The 18,018-nt window shown below is 31.3% G+C and overlaps 1 protein-coding gene across 1 annotated transcript; it reads right to left on the bottom strand.

Moving 5' to 3' along the window:
* Positions 1-3,781: 3,781 nt before the first annotated feature.
* On the bottom strand, positions 3,782-17,793 carry LOC139425427 (cytochrome P450 3A41). Its single transcript, XM_087166327.1, has 7 exons — positions 17,574-17,793; positions 15,301-15,589; positions 9,900-10,079; positions 9,084-9,245; positions 7,291-7,522; positions 5,734-5,925; positions 3,782-4,371 (listed from the first exon to the last, which is right to left on the bottom strand). Exons 2-7 carry the CDS (start codon positions 15,580-15,582, stop codon positions 3,926-3,928), a joined length of 1,494 nt encoding a protein of 497 aa, XP_087022453.1. The 5' UTR covers positions 15,583-15,589; positions 17,574-17,793; the 3' UTR covers positions 3,782-3,925.
* Positions 17,794-18,018: the final 225 nt, after the last annotated feature.

Genomic DNA, 18,018 nt, shown 5'->3' with positions numbered 1-18,018 from the left:
ATATTACTTTCGCAAATAGTTGCTGTTGTTGTTGACGTATGCCTGTTAAGGCAGAAGGGGTGAGATTGTTCTTGTTTTTTCAGTGGCGCCATCTATAGCCAAGAATTCGACTTCTGCCACACCATATGTCGCACCCGTTTATAGGGAGGACCCATTCATACATCCATTTATTCATCCACAGATCCTAATTTTGACCTGAATCAGAGAACGATCGATCTCCATTCCAGTACTCCCAGAGGTTTGATTTGTTATGGGAACATGGAGGACTTTTGCAACTCGACAGATTTAACGTGCATCAGTCATTTTACTACACGGGGAGTCTTCGGCCACAGGGTTCGAACCCACGACCTCTCGGACACGGGTCCAGCGGCCTTCCGACCAGGCTATCCCGGCCCTTTCTCAAATAGTGTCTTAGTAGTTAGGAATCTACTCTAATGTAATGTCCAGGGCGATATCAAAGCCGTAAAATTTCAAGCATCGTCGGGCAGACGAGGAACGTTGTTCAGGTGACTAATACCACATGAAAGTGGTAATGTAGTGTGCACATGCGCTAGTTTCTTTTTAAGGATTGATGATGATGATTCTTCCAAATGATTCCTAAATGAAGGATGATTCCAAATGATTCCATACGAAGGATTCCAAAATGACGATTCTTCGAATCCTCATTTTGGAATCTTTCAGTTGAATAGTACTTAACAGCTTCCCTGATTATTCAGAGTTAACTCGGGTATAATTTGTTGTTGTTGTTCATTTACGTCGCACTAGAGCTGCACAATGGGCTATTGGCGACGGTCTGGGAAACATCCCTGAGGATGATCCGAAGGCATGCCATCACAATTTTGATCCTTTGCAGAGGGGATGGCACCTCCGCTTCGGTAGTTCGACGACCTGCACGCGAACTCGAGCACTTTACGGTAGAACAGTTTAACGAGGACCAATACCGCACACCCTCGGTCCCTACGCAGACTGATCCAAGTGATCGCCCACCCGCACACTGACCGTAGCCAGTGATGCTTGGCTTCGGTGATCTGCTGGGAGCCGCGTCTTCACGATCAGTCCACTGCGGGACAAGACGGGTATGAATATATTGTAAATATTTATCATCCCGAGTAAACTCGGTCATAGCAGAACTCGTCAATACGTTTTGTTTTATCACGTTTTTATTCGACCGGAGGCAAAGATTGGAAGTTTGCCAATTTTAGTTTGGGAGTTTTGCTATTTGTGGGACTGCAGATGTGTTTTGTACAACTGTATATACGACGGTTGATGAATTTACTTTGAAAAAAAGAGTAAAAAAAGGGCGTTCACGAGCGAAGGAGAAAATAATGCAGATTTAACTTTTTTCATTTGTCCGAGATAATTTGGTATAGTAAACTGAAGGGTAAATTAAATATTTTTCATACGTAAAAAAATAACGTTTCAACTTAGAGCATGTGTATAATGTTTTGTCCTTGTATTTATTAATGAAATAAAAAAATACGCGTATTTTTCGCATATTTTTTCAAAAAAATTGGTAAGGGAAGCTGTTAATTTAGAAGCAAATATACACCGAAGAGCCATTACATTATGACCACCCAGCTAATAACATGTAGGACCACCTTTAGCCCTCAAAACTGCTAGCACACACCGTGGCAATGATTCCACAAAGTGCTGATAGGTAGTCTGAGGTATGTGGCACCAAGCGCTCACCAACTGGTCCTGCAATTCTCTCACATTGCGAGGGGGTAGCGTGACAGCACGAATTTGGTTTTCCAAGTAGGACCACAAATGCTCTATTGGATTAAGGTCAGATGAATTTGGGGACCAAAACATGACTTGAAAGTCACTGGAATGTTCCTCCAACCAATCCATGACGTTTCGACTCTTATGGCATGGCGCATTATCCTGTTGGTAAACATCATCCCCCGCAGGAAAAACTGTTGCCATGAATGGGTGAATCTAGTCTGCAACTATGTTCAAGTAGTTTACAGACGTAAGGGATTTTTCTATGAGGATTATGGGTCCTAAAGTGCCCCATGAAAACATTGTTCTTGGGCGAGAAACCAGGAAAACCTGGGCGAACCCATTGTTATAGATGGATGGGGGTCATAATGTAATGGCTCTTTGGTGCATATGCTTGTAGCAATTTTGGGAATCTTTGAGCAGAACGATCTGGTTCCAGATAATTGGAATTAATAGAATATATTAAATAATAGAATATATTAATTAATATAATATTTTAATTAATATAATATTTTAATTAATATAATATATTAATTTATATAATATATTAATTAATGTAAATATTAACTTTACTTCATAAAATTTTATTCTTCTGAAAACTTTTTAGGAGCATATGACAGCGTAAGGTGGGGCTTACACTTTATATAAAATGTTATATTTTTGATACACTGGAGAAAAACAAATCTTAAGTAGGATTTCTAAAATGAAAATCCTACCAAGAGATAACATGACAATTAATCTAAACAACTAAATGGGTTTATCGATATTTTATTGGTGCACACAACAAGTCATAATAATGTATGTAATTGAGCAAATAGTGAGCATATCGTCCACATTGAAAAATATATACATCAAAATATCTATAATAATAACAACACGTTAGAATTTTGAGCGATATAAGAAGAAAATACCAGTTTGGGTGATACCACAGTTTTTTTTCACACACGTGATGCAATAAACTAATATAATTATATAAAAAAAATATTTTTTGTTAGTTTGTATCCATGCCAGTACCTAATATGAATAAATAAAAAATAATTTCATTTTTATTCATAAAAAACACGTTTGTGAAATTATAATTCTTAATTACAATTTACTTTCGCCCTGGATTGACCCATTTATTGACCTATTGATGATTTGTTAAGTATACGTGAATTTATTAGTTGCAAAGACGACATCAATATATCCGTCCAACATTGTCACCGAAAAATAAATATGTAAATTTTTTTTTCTGTTTGTATGTCTTTGCAAAGCGATTGCCTATGTGGGTAGGTACTTTGTTTAAGTCACATAAGAGCTGCACACTGGGCTTTTGGCGACGGTCTGGGAAACATCTCTGAAGATGATCCGAAAGCATGTTATCGCAATTTTGATCCTCTGCAGTGATTCGCAGGTTTAAATTTTACTTCTCTTATATTAATTATAAAAGCCACATTTTTGACAAAAGAAATTGAAAAAAAAAGATGCTTATTCCAATTAGTTGTTCTACTTGAATGTTTTCAAAGCGCAACTTAATACATTTTTCGATTTAGCTCTTAAATTATAAAAGCTGTCTATCTGTTATGACAAGAGTAGCTTGTATATCAAAAATATTTTTAAATACTGTTTTAATCTAGATAAATCACTTCAAGGATTTATTATATTTTTGTACGTGATATAGTCATCACACTAAATGAATTTTCATCAAAAAATCACTGTATATATGCATAGTAAAAAAAGCTACACAGTTAATATTGTCAGAATATTTCTTTTCTTTTCTTTTTTGCTCACTGAACTATAATGTAAAAATTTCTTTTTATTTTGGTCAGACAAGAGAGAATCCAAGTGGGTAAAATTGAATATAACTTTAACATAAATTTCGGAACATATCTTTCATTCTGATTAGGTGTGAACGTAGTACTTTATATATTTTTAAAGATACTGTGATGTAGTATATAAAGTATCAGTTTACTTGAAAAAAATAAATAATGATTATTAAAACTGTATTAAATTTTCCCTTCCTCCGCATGTGTCTGATAAATTTTATGAGCAGCATAAAATATGCAATAAAATAACAAGATTTGGTACTTCATTTTTAATGAAAATGTAAAGATATTAATGCTTTTACATATTAATGGATTAATAGTGCAAGAGGTTACAAGGGTACAAATTTTGTTAACATTCTATGCGAAGAAAAAAAAAATTCTTTTCAATGCTAGAATTCTTAATTTCTTAGAACTGCTTTCAGCCACACGCCGTTCTTTGGATAAGTTATCACCGTATGAGTGTGTAAAGTAAGTTCTTTCTCCGTTTTCTCAGAGGGTTGCAATTTCACTTTTTTCAGCAGCTTGAAAAGAATCATTTTTGCTTCCAGTTGGGCAAAGCGAGCACCAATGCAGTTTCTGGGTCCCGCTCCGAATGGCATGTATGTCATGTTTTTAATCGATCCTTTGTTCTCTGGAGAAAAGCGATCTGGATCAAATTTATAAGGTTCTGGCCAATATTCTGGATCATGTTGGAGGTCCCAGACCGGAACAAAAACGTGCGCGTTTTTGGGAATCGTGTGAGGGCCAATATCGTAGTCTTGATCGCAAACTCTGGATGTAAAACCTGTTACTGGAGGATACAACCTAAGGGATTCATTGAATACTTGATCCAAATACTGAAGACCTGCAAAAGAATAAAATTTCACGATTGGATACAGGATTATAAAATTTATGAAAAGTGCAATTCAAATCACTTGCGTGCTATAAAAATATAATTTTAAATAACCACTTGTTTATTTTCTTTTCCTTTAGAGAGATGCCAACAATGATAATTTTACATGTATTTAATTTAAAAAATGGTTTTTCAAAAACAAAAAAAAAAATTGTGTTTTAAGCTTTTTTGCCTACGAAAATGAAGAGCCATATTTTCGGCAAAGCAATAATTTTGAAATATGGTAATTTGATATCCGCCCTCAATGAATTGTCTGGACTTTAAAATGAACTAATGTCTTCAATTTTAAAAAATATTATAAACTTTTTCCAAAATCACTAATGTGGTTAGAATTTTCTTCTGAAACGAAAATCATTTTTTCAATTCTGAGATGAAAATCATTAAAATCAAACTTTTTTTTCTTTCAAATTTCATAAAAACAGAAATTTTTTAAGTATTAACTAGATCACAAACAAATTTAATTTTCTGTATATTCTTCTAATTTTCTCCATATTGACATTTTCCACGATTTTCATAATTAGCTAAGAACAGCGGTTTCTAACTTTATTCGGCTGTAGATAAACCTACTTTTGGACTTAAAACTTCATTAGATGATGGGGAACATAAAATTAACAAAAAACTCTAAATTATTAAAAAATATATATAATGATCGAAGTTTTATGAGTTATTTTGAAAATATTTAGTGAGCGAAGGGAGAATGAATTTTTTTTCCATATCTTTTCTATCAATATTAGTTTTAAAAATGAGTTTTAAGTCAGACAGTTGCATTCATAAGTCTGGAACGGCGTCTAGTCCAGTTCTTAATGTTTTTTAATGCATACATAAGCTGAAGACGAATGAGCTGAAATATGCTTTCCACTAAAAGAAAAACGGAAAAATAGAAAATAAACGTTAGGAATCAGAGAAGCATACTTTTTCGCTGATTTTGTAAATGCATATCCTTTTCACAATCCATTCATTATGTTATTGTTATTAGAAAAACATTGCTTTGATTTTTTTTTCAGAATCATTTTAATTGAATACTTTAATGAAAACTATGGAAATACTAAATTTATAATGCATTATTAACTGAATATAAGTTTAATCGCAGGTTTCGAGAGTCATAACTGGTTAACAAAAATTCTGAAACATGGAACGCTAGGGTTCCACGGAACACTATTTGGGAGCCACTGGTTTAGAAGTTGCTGACTGGAGAAATGCGAAATTTTACCGTGCAGTAGAATTTAAGTGACAAACTTTACGATACTCAACCTAACGACTGAGCTTTTGAAAAGCAGCCTTAATATTAAAAGAGAATAAGATATTTTATGAAACCTTGTATCGTTGCGTAATCTGAATCCTTTACATCTTTTATCTCCTCGTAGAGACGGTCCTGTATCTCTGGATGGGTTACTAACAGGTGGAAGGTAAAAGCCAAAGCTGTTGCTGTTGTTTCATAACCAGCTAAGAATACTACGAAAGCTTGGGCCACAACTTCTTCTTCGGTTAATTTAGTTCCACTTCCAGCTGTAAATGGAGAGGATAACATTGTTCTTCATTGATAGAAAACTGATATTAATTAATGATGGTAGTTATTTAAAAAAATTAAAAGTTTACAAATTAGTTAAACATGGATATTTCAAAATGAGTATAATATTAGGGGGAAGAATTATTTTAGGAATAGAAATATGTAAAGATACACCGGAAAAAAAGTATGTGGGCTTAAAAGTCTAATCTTGTATAAAACGATAGGTAAATTTGAATTGATTTGGTTTGAATTGATTAACACAAGTTTAAACACAAGCTTTACTTGGTGAGGAGAATAAAACAAACGTAGTTGCATCTTCTTAAAATAAAATGAATCACTGCATACATAACGACTTTATTTCTGCTAACTACTTTTCGAGAAAACTGAAAACAAAAATGCTTTCAGCTTTTCCTAGGAGTGCAAAAAAAAAAATCGCATATTTATAAGCTTTTATCTAGCTCGATCATATAATAATTTTTTCTTTTTTAGATTTTTCGAATTGATAAGAAAAGCAAAAAAATTTTTTTTCCCTCGAATACTTCTAAGATGATTGAAGCAATTTTTGCATACAACAATTGAATACAATTATAAATTTACAGTCAAAATAATGATTTTTAAAAGCATTTTTTAACAAAAGATTTAAATTAGGAATTGAAAACAATTTTCTTTAAAATTTTAATTAAATATTCTTTTTTAATTTTAATTATGAGCTTTTGATTAAACTAAAATGTGCTAAGAGCTTAATTGGAGAGTAGAATACAGCTTGTAAATAATATAATTTTTTAATGATTCTAGAAACAAATATTAAAGGTGGTCTTAATGGAACACCCCTCTATGAGCTGTAGGCTAAAAGTAAAAAACAATGCTATTCATTGCATCGCTGTGCAGTAAATAATCGTTATGCAACTTCAATCGATCGTAGCTACTTCATTTATGTCGCACCAGAGCTGCATTATGCTCTCTGCCAATTCTATGCAGCTATACCTTCCATCGTTCTTTATTGCGATCTTCAACAGGTAAGCGATATAATTTAAAGCCTAATTTTGACTTATTAAAACACCTAAATACCCAAATATCCTTATTAAATTAATACTGTCATTATTAATTTAAAAGTTTGAAACAAATTAAGTATAAGGAAAAGCGAAAATAGAAATAACAGTTCGAGTGCAATGATATTTCACCGTTCAAACCAGTCAACAAAATGGCGATTATTTAACCATGTGATCAGCGACAGCCAATCAAAATCGAATCGAATCGGTATCCAATTAAATCAGATTTAAATCACACGATTAGGCATTATCACTTCTTCTCAAATTACAAGTATCCAATTGAAAATAAGATAAACAAAAAATATTTTTTCTTACAAGTAGTTCCTTCTTCACTGCTTTCGAGAAGAGTTTGCAGAATATCTTTACTTTTGAAATTCGTGTCCTTGCGTCGCTCTTTAATCACGCTTTTCAGATGGTTCACAATAAAATCAATTGATTGTTTGAAGGATGTTGCAGACTCAAGTAATTTAAGTACTTTAGACATAAAAGGAAATAATATGCTGTATATGGCTAATTTATTATACTGTGCTGAGATAATAGTCCTTACCTGAAATAAAAACAAATTTTTCAGTTATAAATATTTAGTTTTCATTCATTTGGCTCAGTGAAAAAGTGCCTTAAAATTCTATCGTAAGCAAAATCTAACTATGAAAAAATATGTTCTTTTGTAAATTGTGACTGGCGTAGAAACTGTATATAATAAGAAAGCTTTTGTAATATGTTACGGCTCTCAAAAATGTAACGTTAACGTTATTTCAGCTTCGCAGCGCATGCGCACAAATTTCCCTCCAAAATGTAGTGTTGCTGAGGTGCAGAAATTAAGGTTAGCGCTACAGAGTTAACGCAATGCCAAATCTATGCAAAATCTCTATTATTATGCCCTCTTCCAAGAATTACATTGCAGTATTTATTACCCTCGATATGGTGAGCATTTACTAAACATGTAATATTTTCACGGTATTGTTTTATTCGGTATCTTGTGTAATATCAGTCGTTTACATGTTTCTTTATTTTATATCGAATCAAGCAAGTATTAATAGCATATCTGAATTAATCCATGAATTTTTTCATATCGTGTGTAAAAACAAACAAAATTTCAGTTTGAAAATTGGATACCAGGAAGTGACGCAAATGCGGGGAAATGGTGGCTTTTGTCGATTCAGGAGCCAATCAAGTTCGACACGCACGTGTGACGTCTCTAAAGGTATCCAATTTGTTTTAAATCGCCTGGTTAGGCATAATCACTTCACTTCTTTTCGAGTTGCTAGGTCCAATTCTCTGCTTCGGATGTCAACATGTAATAAAATGGAAATTTAGAAATAAAAAAGTAGACCTTTTGCTAAATTGTGCAGACGATAGTTAACTAACGTTAAACTAATCGGAATACGAATTTTGAATGAACATCATGTGGATTTTTTTTCATTTTCGAAATATATTCATATCTTCAATGTAGTAAAGGTGGTATAATTAGTTTTGTATCAAGAGTGGTCGTAATTGGGTATAATATAAAAAAACACAACTACTTCCACTTATTAGGAATAACATTTACCATGACGCAATGCTAAATTCTATGCCACTATCCACATAAATCAATTATTAATCAAAAATCGAATATCAATTACTTTTCTTTATAATGCAATAAAATCTGGCGAGCAGCTATTTAAACGATCAAACACTTCGTTTGTTTATTTGTGGCTTGAAGTTAGGCTCGCTGAAAATGCCGTTCATGGGTTAAATTTAGTAGGAATAACACAACCTGTGACGTAGGCTATAGTATACCCAATACTCAACCCTTTATTGCTAATTTAGCTTTTTGCATTGTTCGTCATATCTTTGAAACCTCTTAAACGAATTAAAGCAAAATTGCACACGATTATGAAACTCGTTTATCAAACGATAATGCCGCCAAAATATTAAAAAAAAAATAAATTAGTTATTTCTGTTTGGTACTTGATTTACAGAATTTTAGCTGTAAAAATTCTACATCATTTTAAAAATATGCGTTTTTTTATATTATTTATAAATTATTTGTATTTGTAATTCAGATATCTATCATTTTTTATTCAAAAAGAAAAAATCATTGAAATTATATGATATTTTATTCTTACATTAGTAAGAAGAGCATCATTAGGATTTTCCTGGCAACTTGTTTTCATTGCAAGGGCGCAGGCTGCAATCACGTCTAACGTCAGTCCTTGCACCATTTTATAGATATTGAATGCTTCGTTCTTCTTTGATTCCTTCATTATAAGGTCAACAGTTATATCAACCTATAAAGAAAAAGAAATTCAGATAAAAACAAAGAAAATATTAATAAAGAGATTTTGCTTGAAAAACTGCAGTACAGAAATGCTTAAGCTGATATCTCTTTAATGTATCTCTCGAATTGTCTGTCAATTGATTTCAAAGAGCAATGCAAATGAGAGGTAAAACGAATTGTTTCCATTAAATAACTAGTTTGGCAATTGGGTATAATATGAAAAAAACACAACTACTTCGATTTAGTAGGAACAACATATGACGCAATGCTAAACGAATGGAATTTAGTTGTTGTTTATTTAGTTATTGTTATTAGTAGTTGTTGTTATTTGTTTTAGTTGTTGTTGTTTATTTAGTTGTATTTAGTTTCAATAACTTCTCTTTATAATGCAATAAAATCTGACGAGCAGCTACTTAAACGATCGAACACTTCGTTTGTTTATTTGTGGCTTGAAGTTAGGCTCGCAGAAAATGCCGTTCATGGGTTAAATTTAGTAGGAACAACACAACCTGTGACGTAGGCTATATTATACCCAATTGGTAGGACTGATCTAGTTCAGCCTAGCATGTCTGAAATTTCTGTGGCGATTCAATTTTTAGCAATATTTAGAGTTTATTGCAGAAAAATACTAAACCACAAAAATGGAAGAGTGTTTCTTATTTACCTTCTTGGAGACAATGTCTGTCATTTGTTTAATTTTTCCTGAACTGAAAGTAGGAGTGACAATATTCCTGACTTCTTTCCATCTTTTATCTCGAAGACCGACCAATGTCTTTGGAAATGGCTCTGCTTCCAGAAATAACGTGGGTCGGTTACTGAACACACCGATGTCTTTGATTAGGACCTGCGTAAACAAGATATTTACCAATAACAATAATAGTGTAGTAAAAATAATGAGTCAAAAAGTATTGTTAACGATTTTAACTCATTCTTTTAATTTTCTTATCAGTATTAACAATCTTAAAAAATAAATGTTTTTAGAGAACTGTGGTCGCTAATTTGTAGATTTCGGGCGACTAGCAGATCCAGAAATAAGGTGGGTTGGTTACTGCACACACTGATGTCTTTGATTAAGATCTACGTAAATAATATATGTACCAATAACAATAATAGTGTAGTAAAAATAATGAGTCAAAAAGTATTGTTAACGATTTTAACTCATTCTTTTAATTTTCTTATCAGTATTAACAATCTTAAAAATAAATGTTTTTAGAGAACTGTGGTCGCTAATTTGTAGATTTCGGGCGACTAGCAGATCCAGAAATAAGGTGGGTTAGTTACTGCACACACTGATGTCTTTGATTAAGATCTACGTAAATAATATATGTACCAATAACAATAATAGTTTAGTAAAAATAATGAGTCAAAAAGTTTTGCTAACGATTTTAACTCATTCTTTTAATTTTCTTATCAGTATTAACAATCTTAAAAATAAATGTTTTTAGAGAACTGTGGTCGCTAATTTGTAGATTTCGGGCGACTAGCAGATCCAGAAATAAGGTGGGTTGGTTACTGCACACACTGATGTCTTTGATTAAGATCTACGTAAATAATATATTTACCAATAACAATAATAGTGTAGTAAAAATAATGAGTCAAAAAGTTTTGCTAACGATTTTAACTCATTCTTTTAATTTTCTTATCAGTATTAACAATCTTAAAAATAAATGTTTTTAGAGAACTGTGGTCGCTAATTTGTAGATTTCGGGCGACTAGCAGATCCAGAAATAAGGTGGGTTGGTTACTGCACACACTGATGTCTTTGATTAAGATCTACGTAAATAATATATTTACCAATAACAATAATAGTTTAGTAAAAATAATGAGTCAAAAAGTTTTGCTAACGATTTTAACTCATTCCTTTAATTTTCTTATCAGTGCAAACAATCTTAAAAATAAATGCTTTTAGAGTACTGTGGTCGCTATTTTGTAGATTTCGGGCGACTAGTAGATCCAGAAATAAGGTGGGTTGGTTACTGCACACACTGATGTCTTTGATTAAGATCTACGTAAATAATATATGTACCAATAACAATAATAGTGTAGTAAAAATAATGAGTCAAAAAGTGTTGTTAACGATTTTAACTCATTCCTTTAATTTTCTTACCAGCGTAAACCATAAATTTAAACAAAGTGTAAAAATAAATGTTGTTTGAGTTGTGTGGTCACCAAACTGTGAGCCACTAGTAGATCTCGGGGGCATTTTAGGTAGATAGCTTTAATTTTGAGCTGGATTTGTTGAAACATATCTTCTATCCTTCTCCTTGAAGTTTGTAAGTCTGATAAAAAATATCTATAATTATACTTCATATTTATTGCTAACTTCATTTCCTTTTTTCCCTATGTACAATAGTTTTTTCTACATACAATTTAATTAAAATTGGTTTCATACTTAAGAGAAATGTAAGTTTATAAGCAGTAAATCAAAAGTAATTTTTTCAAAATGTTGGTTGTTCTTTTGAATGGTACATAACAGTAGGATTTATAAAATGGTACGGTTACTCCGGAGTTTGAAAACTTCTGGTCTAGACGCTAAAAATTATATTTTTAAGATTTTTCATTGATAAATATTGAAGAGAAAACCTTTTTTTTAAGAATTCTTGGAAGGTAGTGGGCAAAATTTAAGCTTATTACTTGATGCAGCAGTTTAATTAGTTAATAAATAAGTAAAAAAATACATGATTAAATGAAAAAAATGAAGAAATGCAAAAAAAAAAGGAAAAATTTATTTAATAAAAAGGTTCTAAGGGGAAAAGAATGCTCAAGAGAATGAGGGAAATTTCAATGAAAGTATAGATAGAGCCATTTGAATAATCGCTATGAAAATCAACAACGATTTAAACAATCACTCTGAATTTGAGATGCCATTTGACATGCTCTTCACGCCATTACGCTATTAAATGACACAGGAGAAAAAACTCAATGATATCAAAATCATTGATTCGAACAAATAGGTATTTCTTATAGAAATATTTATACTATAAGAAGAATTACACTGGTGTGCAAAACTTAAGCAACAAGTAGTTTTTCGACCACAGCTCCCCAACAAAGTATAAGACAGCCATGAAATTGCAGTATAATATGCACGTAATTCAGTAGAAAGATTATTTGTATGCAAATTTTAGAAATAAAACGTCGTAGGATGGAAGCGTACGCAAACCTTGTGGGTCGGCGCGCGCAGGTCAAAGCTGTGATAAAAGGATGAAGAGCACCGTATTTAAAGACATTCGCTGCAAGTGCAAGTGATTTGTTTTGTGAAACATGTCTTCAAGAAGTCATTTAGACGACTTTACTCGAGGAATAATGATTGGGAAGCTTGAGGAGGGGCGTAGTGTGACCAGTGTCGCCGAAGAGTTCGGGATCAACAAAAGTGTTGCTTCTCGTGCTTGGAATGCATTTAAAACTACTGGTACAGCTGTTCGGAAGGTTGGTGGTGGCCATCTAAGGAAAACATCACCAAGAAATGACCGTTACATTGTCCTCCGCATGAAAAGAAACCGTTTTCAGTCAGCGAGCGCCATATCTCAGCAACTATGCACAGCCACAGGACGACAAGTATCAAGATTTACAGTGGCCAGACGCCTCCACAAAGGTGGCTTATTTGCTAGACGTCCTGAACGCTGCATACCTTTAAAAGTTAGCCACCGGCAGCACCGTTTAGAATTGTGCAGAGAACACGAAACCTGGACACCTCATCAATGGAGTCGCGTCCTCTTCACAGATGAGCGTCGTTTTAGTACTACAAGCGATTCTCAACGTCAGTTGACCTGGAGAGAGATTGGAGCTCGATTTCATCCCAATAACATCGCTGAGATCGTTACGGTGGTCCTGGAGTTGTCGTCTGGGGTGGCATTATGTTGAACGGGCTGACTGAGCTTCAGATCTTCGACCGAGATTCTGTAACTGGAGACCGCTACTGCAATGAGGTAATCCTATCCCACGTGCGTCTGTTCCGAGGGACCATTAGACCAGACTTCATTTTTATGGATGATAATGCCCGGCCACACCGTACTGCTAATGTTCAAGAGCTACTGGAAAGTGAAGATATCACACGAATGGATTGGCCAGCTTACTCTCCAGATCTAAATCCCATAGAGCATGTGTAGGATGCGTTAGGGAGACGTCTTGCGACACGACAGTATCCTCCTGGTAACACCCATCAGCTGAAAGATGCGTTAAAGGAGGAATGGAGACGTTTACCCCAAGAACTCCTGGATAATCTGGTGCTTAGCATGGAGAGACGATGCCAAGCAACAATTACAGTAAGGGGAGGACATATCCCATACTAGGGAACATCTGCCAGTTGTACTTACGCATCTTCAGGCAATCATGTGTAACGCCACTATATGTCAAATAAAGCCTTTTTTTGTTCCATACCCTACTTTAAGCTTCATATTCATTTCTGCGCCATTATTCTTTTACCGTCGTTTAAGTTCAAAATAATGTACATCATATTCAAATTTCATGTCAATCGGATGATTTCTTGTAGAGTTATGACAAAAAACGCACTTGTTGCTTAAGTTTTGCACACCAGTGTAGTTATACTTTGATACCTAGTATTGAAAATTGAATTGTTCTTTAAAACTTATAGTAATGAAGAATTTGCTATTTATTACGGTTTAGTACGAAGGAACTAGTTTTTCTTTATTGAAGAAAAAGTTATTGTTTAAATTTTAGTATTGAAGAATTAATTTTTTCTTAAGACTTAGACTTGAATAAGTTTATTTATAAAACTTAGTATTAAAGGTATAAAGTTATTCTTTAAAACCCAGTATGATAGAATGGATTAATAAGAAGTTTTATCATGTCATTTGTGCTTTCTTTATTCGCTTTAGAACGTAAAAATAAAGCATTAAAAAACTAACTATTTTCCAAATATTAATAATATTCCGAGTGGTCGTTAATTATGTATCACTTTTTTAATTTATCTTTTCATGATTCTAGTCAAGAATGACGTGAAAAAAATATACTTACCAGAAAATCTCAATTTAATCTATAGGAAAAATAGTTCTCAAAGAATATGGGATTAAAAACATTAAAACTAGATTGATTGAAGTAGCAAATTCGAAGATTTTCTTAAGCAACGCTTTTCTCTCTCTCATAATCTCTTTGGACAACCAAACTGGTTTTGATTTTTTTAAATTTGCCTTCCTTGTTAATGATTCATCAGATCTTAACAACATTTTCCTTTTTTTTGTTGCTCAAATATGAATTTTCGACACTCGATGTGATTTGTATTTCAATCGTCAAGATGTTTAACTTATCAATTGTATAAGACTTCGATGCCCTATCTCGTACTATCACGAAATGCTATTCTTATGCCAGTCACGCGGTAGTGCTTAGTCAAAATATTCAACGAATAACGAAATTTATAAATATTACTTATTGGTAATTTATAAATATTACTTATTATTAAGGAATTTTATAAATATCACTTATTATTAAGGAATTTTATAAATATTACTTCTAGGTAATTCATAAATATTACTTATTATTAAGGAAATTTATAAATATTACTTATTGGTAATTTATAAATATTACTTATTGTTAAGGAATTTTATAAATATCACTTATTATTAAGGAATTTTATAAATATCACTTATTATTAAGGAATTTTATAAATATTACTTCAAGGTAGTTTATAAATATTACTTATTGTTAAGGAATTTTATAAATATCACTTATTATTAAGGAATTTTATAAATATCACTTATTATTAAGGAATTTTATAAATATTACTTCTAGGTAATTCATAAATATTACTTATTATTAAGGAAATTTATAAATATTATAGGTAATTTATAAATATTACTTATTATTAAGGAAATTTATAAATATTACTTATTGGTAATTATCAAATATTACTTATTGGGAATTTATGAATATTATTCATTAATAAGAAAATTTATAAATATTACTTGTTTATTAGTACGATATTCATAGTCTTGTTTTATTGCCTCTTTTCAATCACACATTTTTTAAAAGTTAGCAAAAAACACATTTCTATGCTGAGGTTATAATTAGTGATCGGCAGCCTAAGTGTTCAGAAGTAAAAATGATAATACCTTTTTCAATATCTCTAGATCTTTAATGACTACGAATACATCTTCTCCCACGTAGTATCCGACAACGTTCCCATATTTTTTAATCCAATCAGATATGATATAATTTGGTGTAGGTTCCTTCTTCAATTGGCGCAGATTCCCAGTTAGGAAGTCCGGTTCTGGTCCAGGTATTCCGTAGCGTTTCCACGTCTGGTGGATCGAATGTCTTCGAACGGCCCATTTAAATATGAAGATAACAATGAAAGCCAAAAAGACGCCAAGAATCGTCAATGTCGTATCCATTCTTAAACTGAAAAACATTTTTTGACTAAATTATTAAGCATTTGATATATATATATATATATATATATATATATATATATATATATATATATATATATATATATATATATATATATATATATATATATATATATATATATATATATATATATATATATATATATATATATATATATATATATATATATATATATATATATATATATATATATATATAAAGAGAGATTAACGAAGAAAATTAAGAAAAATAATAATAAGTTAACCTTAATAAGCTGTGATTTGGTCTTTTTTGTTTAATTTGCTCTACTTTCGTTTAATTTTTTTCTGGTGCTCCTCACGCTATTGATATATTTTGCTTTAGCCATGTTAATACAATATTAGAAAGCATTCTTTTTTAATGATGTAATCGTGTGAGCTGGTGACGATGTTATAACTTTTCCTTTTTTGTTTTTCGGCGTTCTGATTTTTTTTTGAATTTTTAAATATTTTATTTATTAATAGTTTTTCTTCTTCCTTCAAGAAATTTTTCCATGTTTCTTTGTATTTTTAACGTTATAAATGTACTTAACTCCCACTTAAGTTAACAATCATAATTAGAATTTTGTTGCTAGTATCATAAATCAATGTTAATGGAAAGCAGATTATACGTTCTTTAACGCTATTCATTTCCTTCCAAAGAAATCTTTAATTTGAAGACTGTTTCGACGCACATTTAACTGATCATTTATCTACTTCTTTCCTTCCCACGAAGTGTGCTAAAGAAGGTTTACCATATAGTTGTATAGGGCCAGAAATGAAAAGGAAGCTCCTATTAGGGTGAACATGTACTGTATTATAATGTTAAATGAAAAATAAAAATTCCATTGTAGGCGGTGAAACATTTCTTAAAAATAAATAAACAAGTAAATAGATAAATATCTTCCTTATACCATTAAACGAAAAAAGACAACTATATGCAGTTGTTCAAACGAGAAATTTAACAATGGTTTCTTATAAAATTCAAGGCGCAGGTTATTTAATTATCCGATAAGTTAAGTGGGTACGACCGTTCATATTAGTCGAAGCTCCATTTTGGTAAACTGTTAGTTAATTCAGCATTAATTTCAATATAAACGGTGGTTCACAATATCAAAATTCATTTAAAAATTATTAGCATATGACAATAGTATTGCTGGAAATAGTAATTAAAATAGTACGTAATTTTTTATTAATTATTAACTTATCAAATAAATAACAAATTAATAATTAAAAATAAAATAATTAGTTAATTTTCACTCTATGGAAGAAATTAATGTTATTCTACTGACTGCAACTGGATTTTAAGTGGACTTAACTACAACGGTAGACATATATTTATAAGAGTAGAACTTATAAGAGAAACATTTTATTTCATATTATGCAATCATACAATAACACGCTTTTTTTATATTAATATGAATGAGAAGTTTCAAATGCAAGATAAATCATTAAATTTCAAAATATTTAAGTCCTAATCATTAATTTCGATGCCAAAGACGTACTCTAATTATGCAGCCGGTGTTCGTTTTAATACTTCTTTTCACCACCACTAGTAGATCATTAGATTTTATGAAATAAAAACACCAAATAGACCACGACTGTTAGCAACAGTTTCATATTTCTAGACTGTTTCATTTTACATACAGCTAAGTTTAAACAGACAAGAAGTATAATGTTTATACGATTTAAAAACTGCTTTTCCAATGCAAGCTTGTAAAAATATATATATATTTTTTTAAAAAAAAAAAAATCATTTTTCAAGTAAATTGAAAAAGAGAAAATAATTTTTATTTCTGTTAAGCCTAAAACTAAGAACGTTCGAATCACATGGGTGTTTGTATTGTTTATATTCTGTCACTTCATTTGCAAATAAAAAAGTTTTTTTTTTCAATGCAAATGTAGCTACTGAATGAAACTACAACCTATTAATATATAGATAAAGAAATTAGAAAATGGCAAATTATTTTAATTACCTTTCGGAAAAGAGGACCTTGTCATCCAAATGAAAGCCCAACTAACAGTGTAGTTTGTAACTTTATTGTATCACTGTTCTTTCAAAAAATCATTTCTAACTGACATTTGTTATTATTATTTGATAATTTAAGATAAAATATGACCTTCTTTGTTGGAAAGTAAATGTGAGATACGAGTTAATGATTGTGCAAAAAATATATTAAACAACAAAACGTAGAGAAAAGTATTCCTTAAAAAAATAAAAAGCTTCAATTTTATCTGTAAGATAGCTTAGGCTAGAAGGTGTAAATCACTAAATTAAATGAAAAAAATTTTTGCTTCGTTTTTTTAAAAATATGAAACAGTTTTGCGGATATTGTATTGAAAAAAAAAGAAAGTTTCATTCAATATTTTAGAAATTTAAATCAAGGATGCCCAAGATTTATTTTGGAATAATGAGTTTGA

This window comes from Parasteatoda tepidariorum, chromosome 1, assembly GCF_982258835.1.
Source record: "Parasteatoda tepidariorum strain Cologne lab strain chromosome 1, Ptep-v5.0, whole genome shotgun sequence".
NCBI lineage: Eukaryota > Metazoa > Arthropoda > Arachnida > Araneae > Theridiidae > Parasteatoda > Parasteatoda tepidariorum.
The sequence above is the reverse complement of the archived record's forward strand: the minus strand, read 5'-3'. Positions and strand labels throughout refer to the sequence as shown.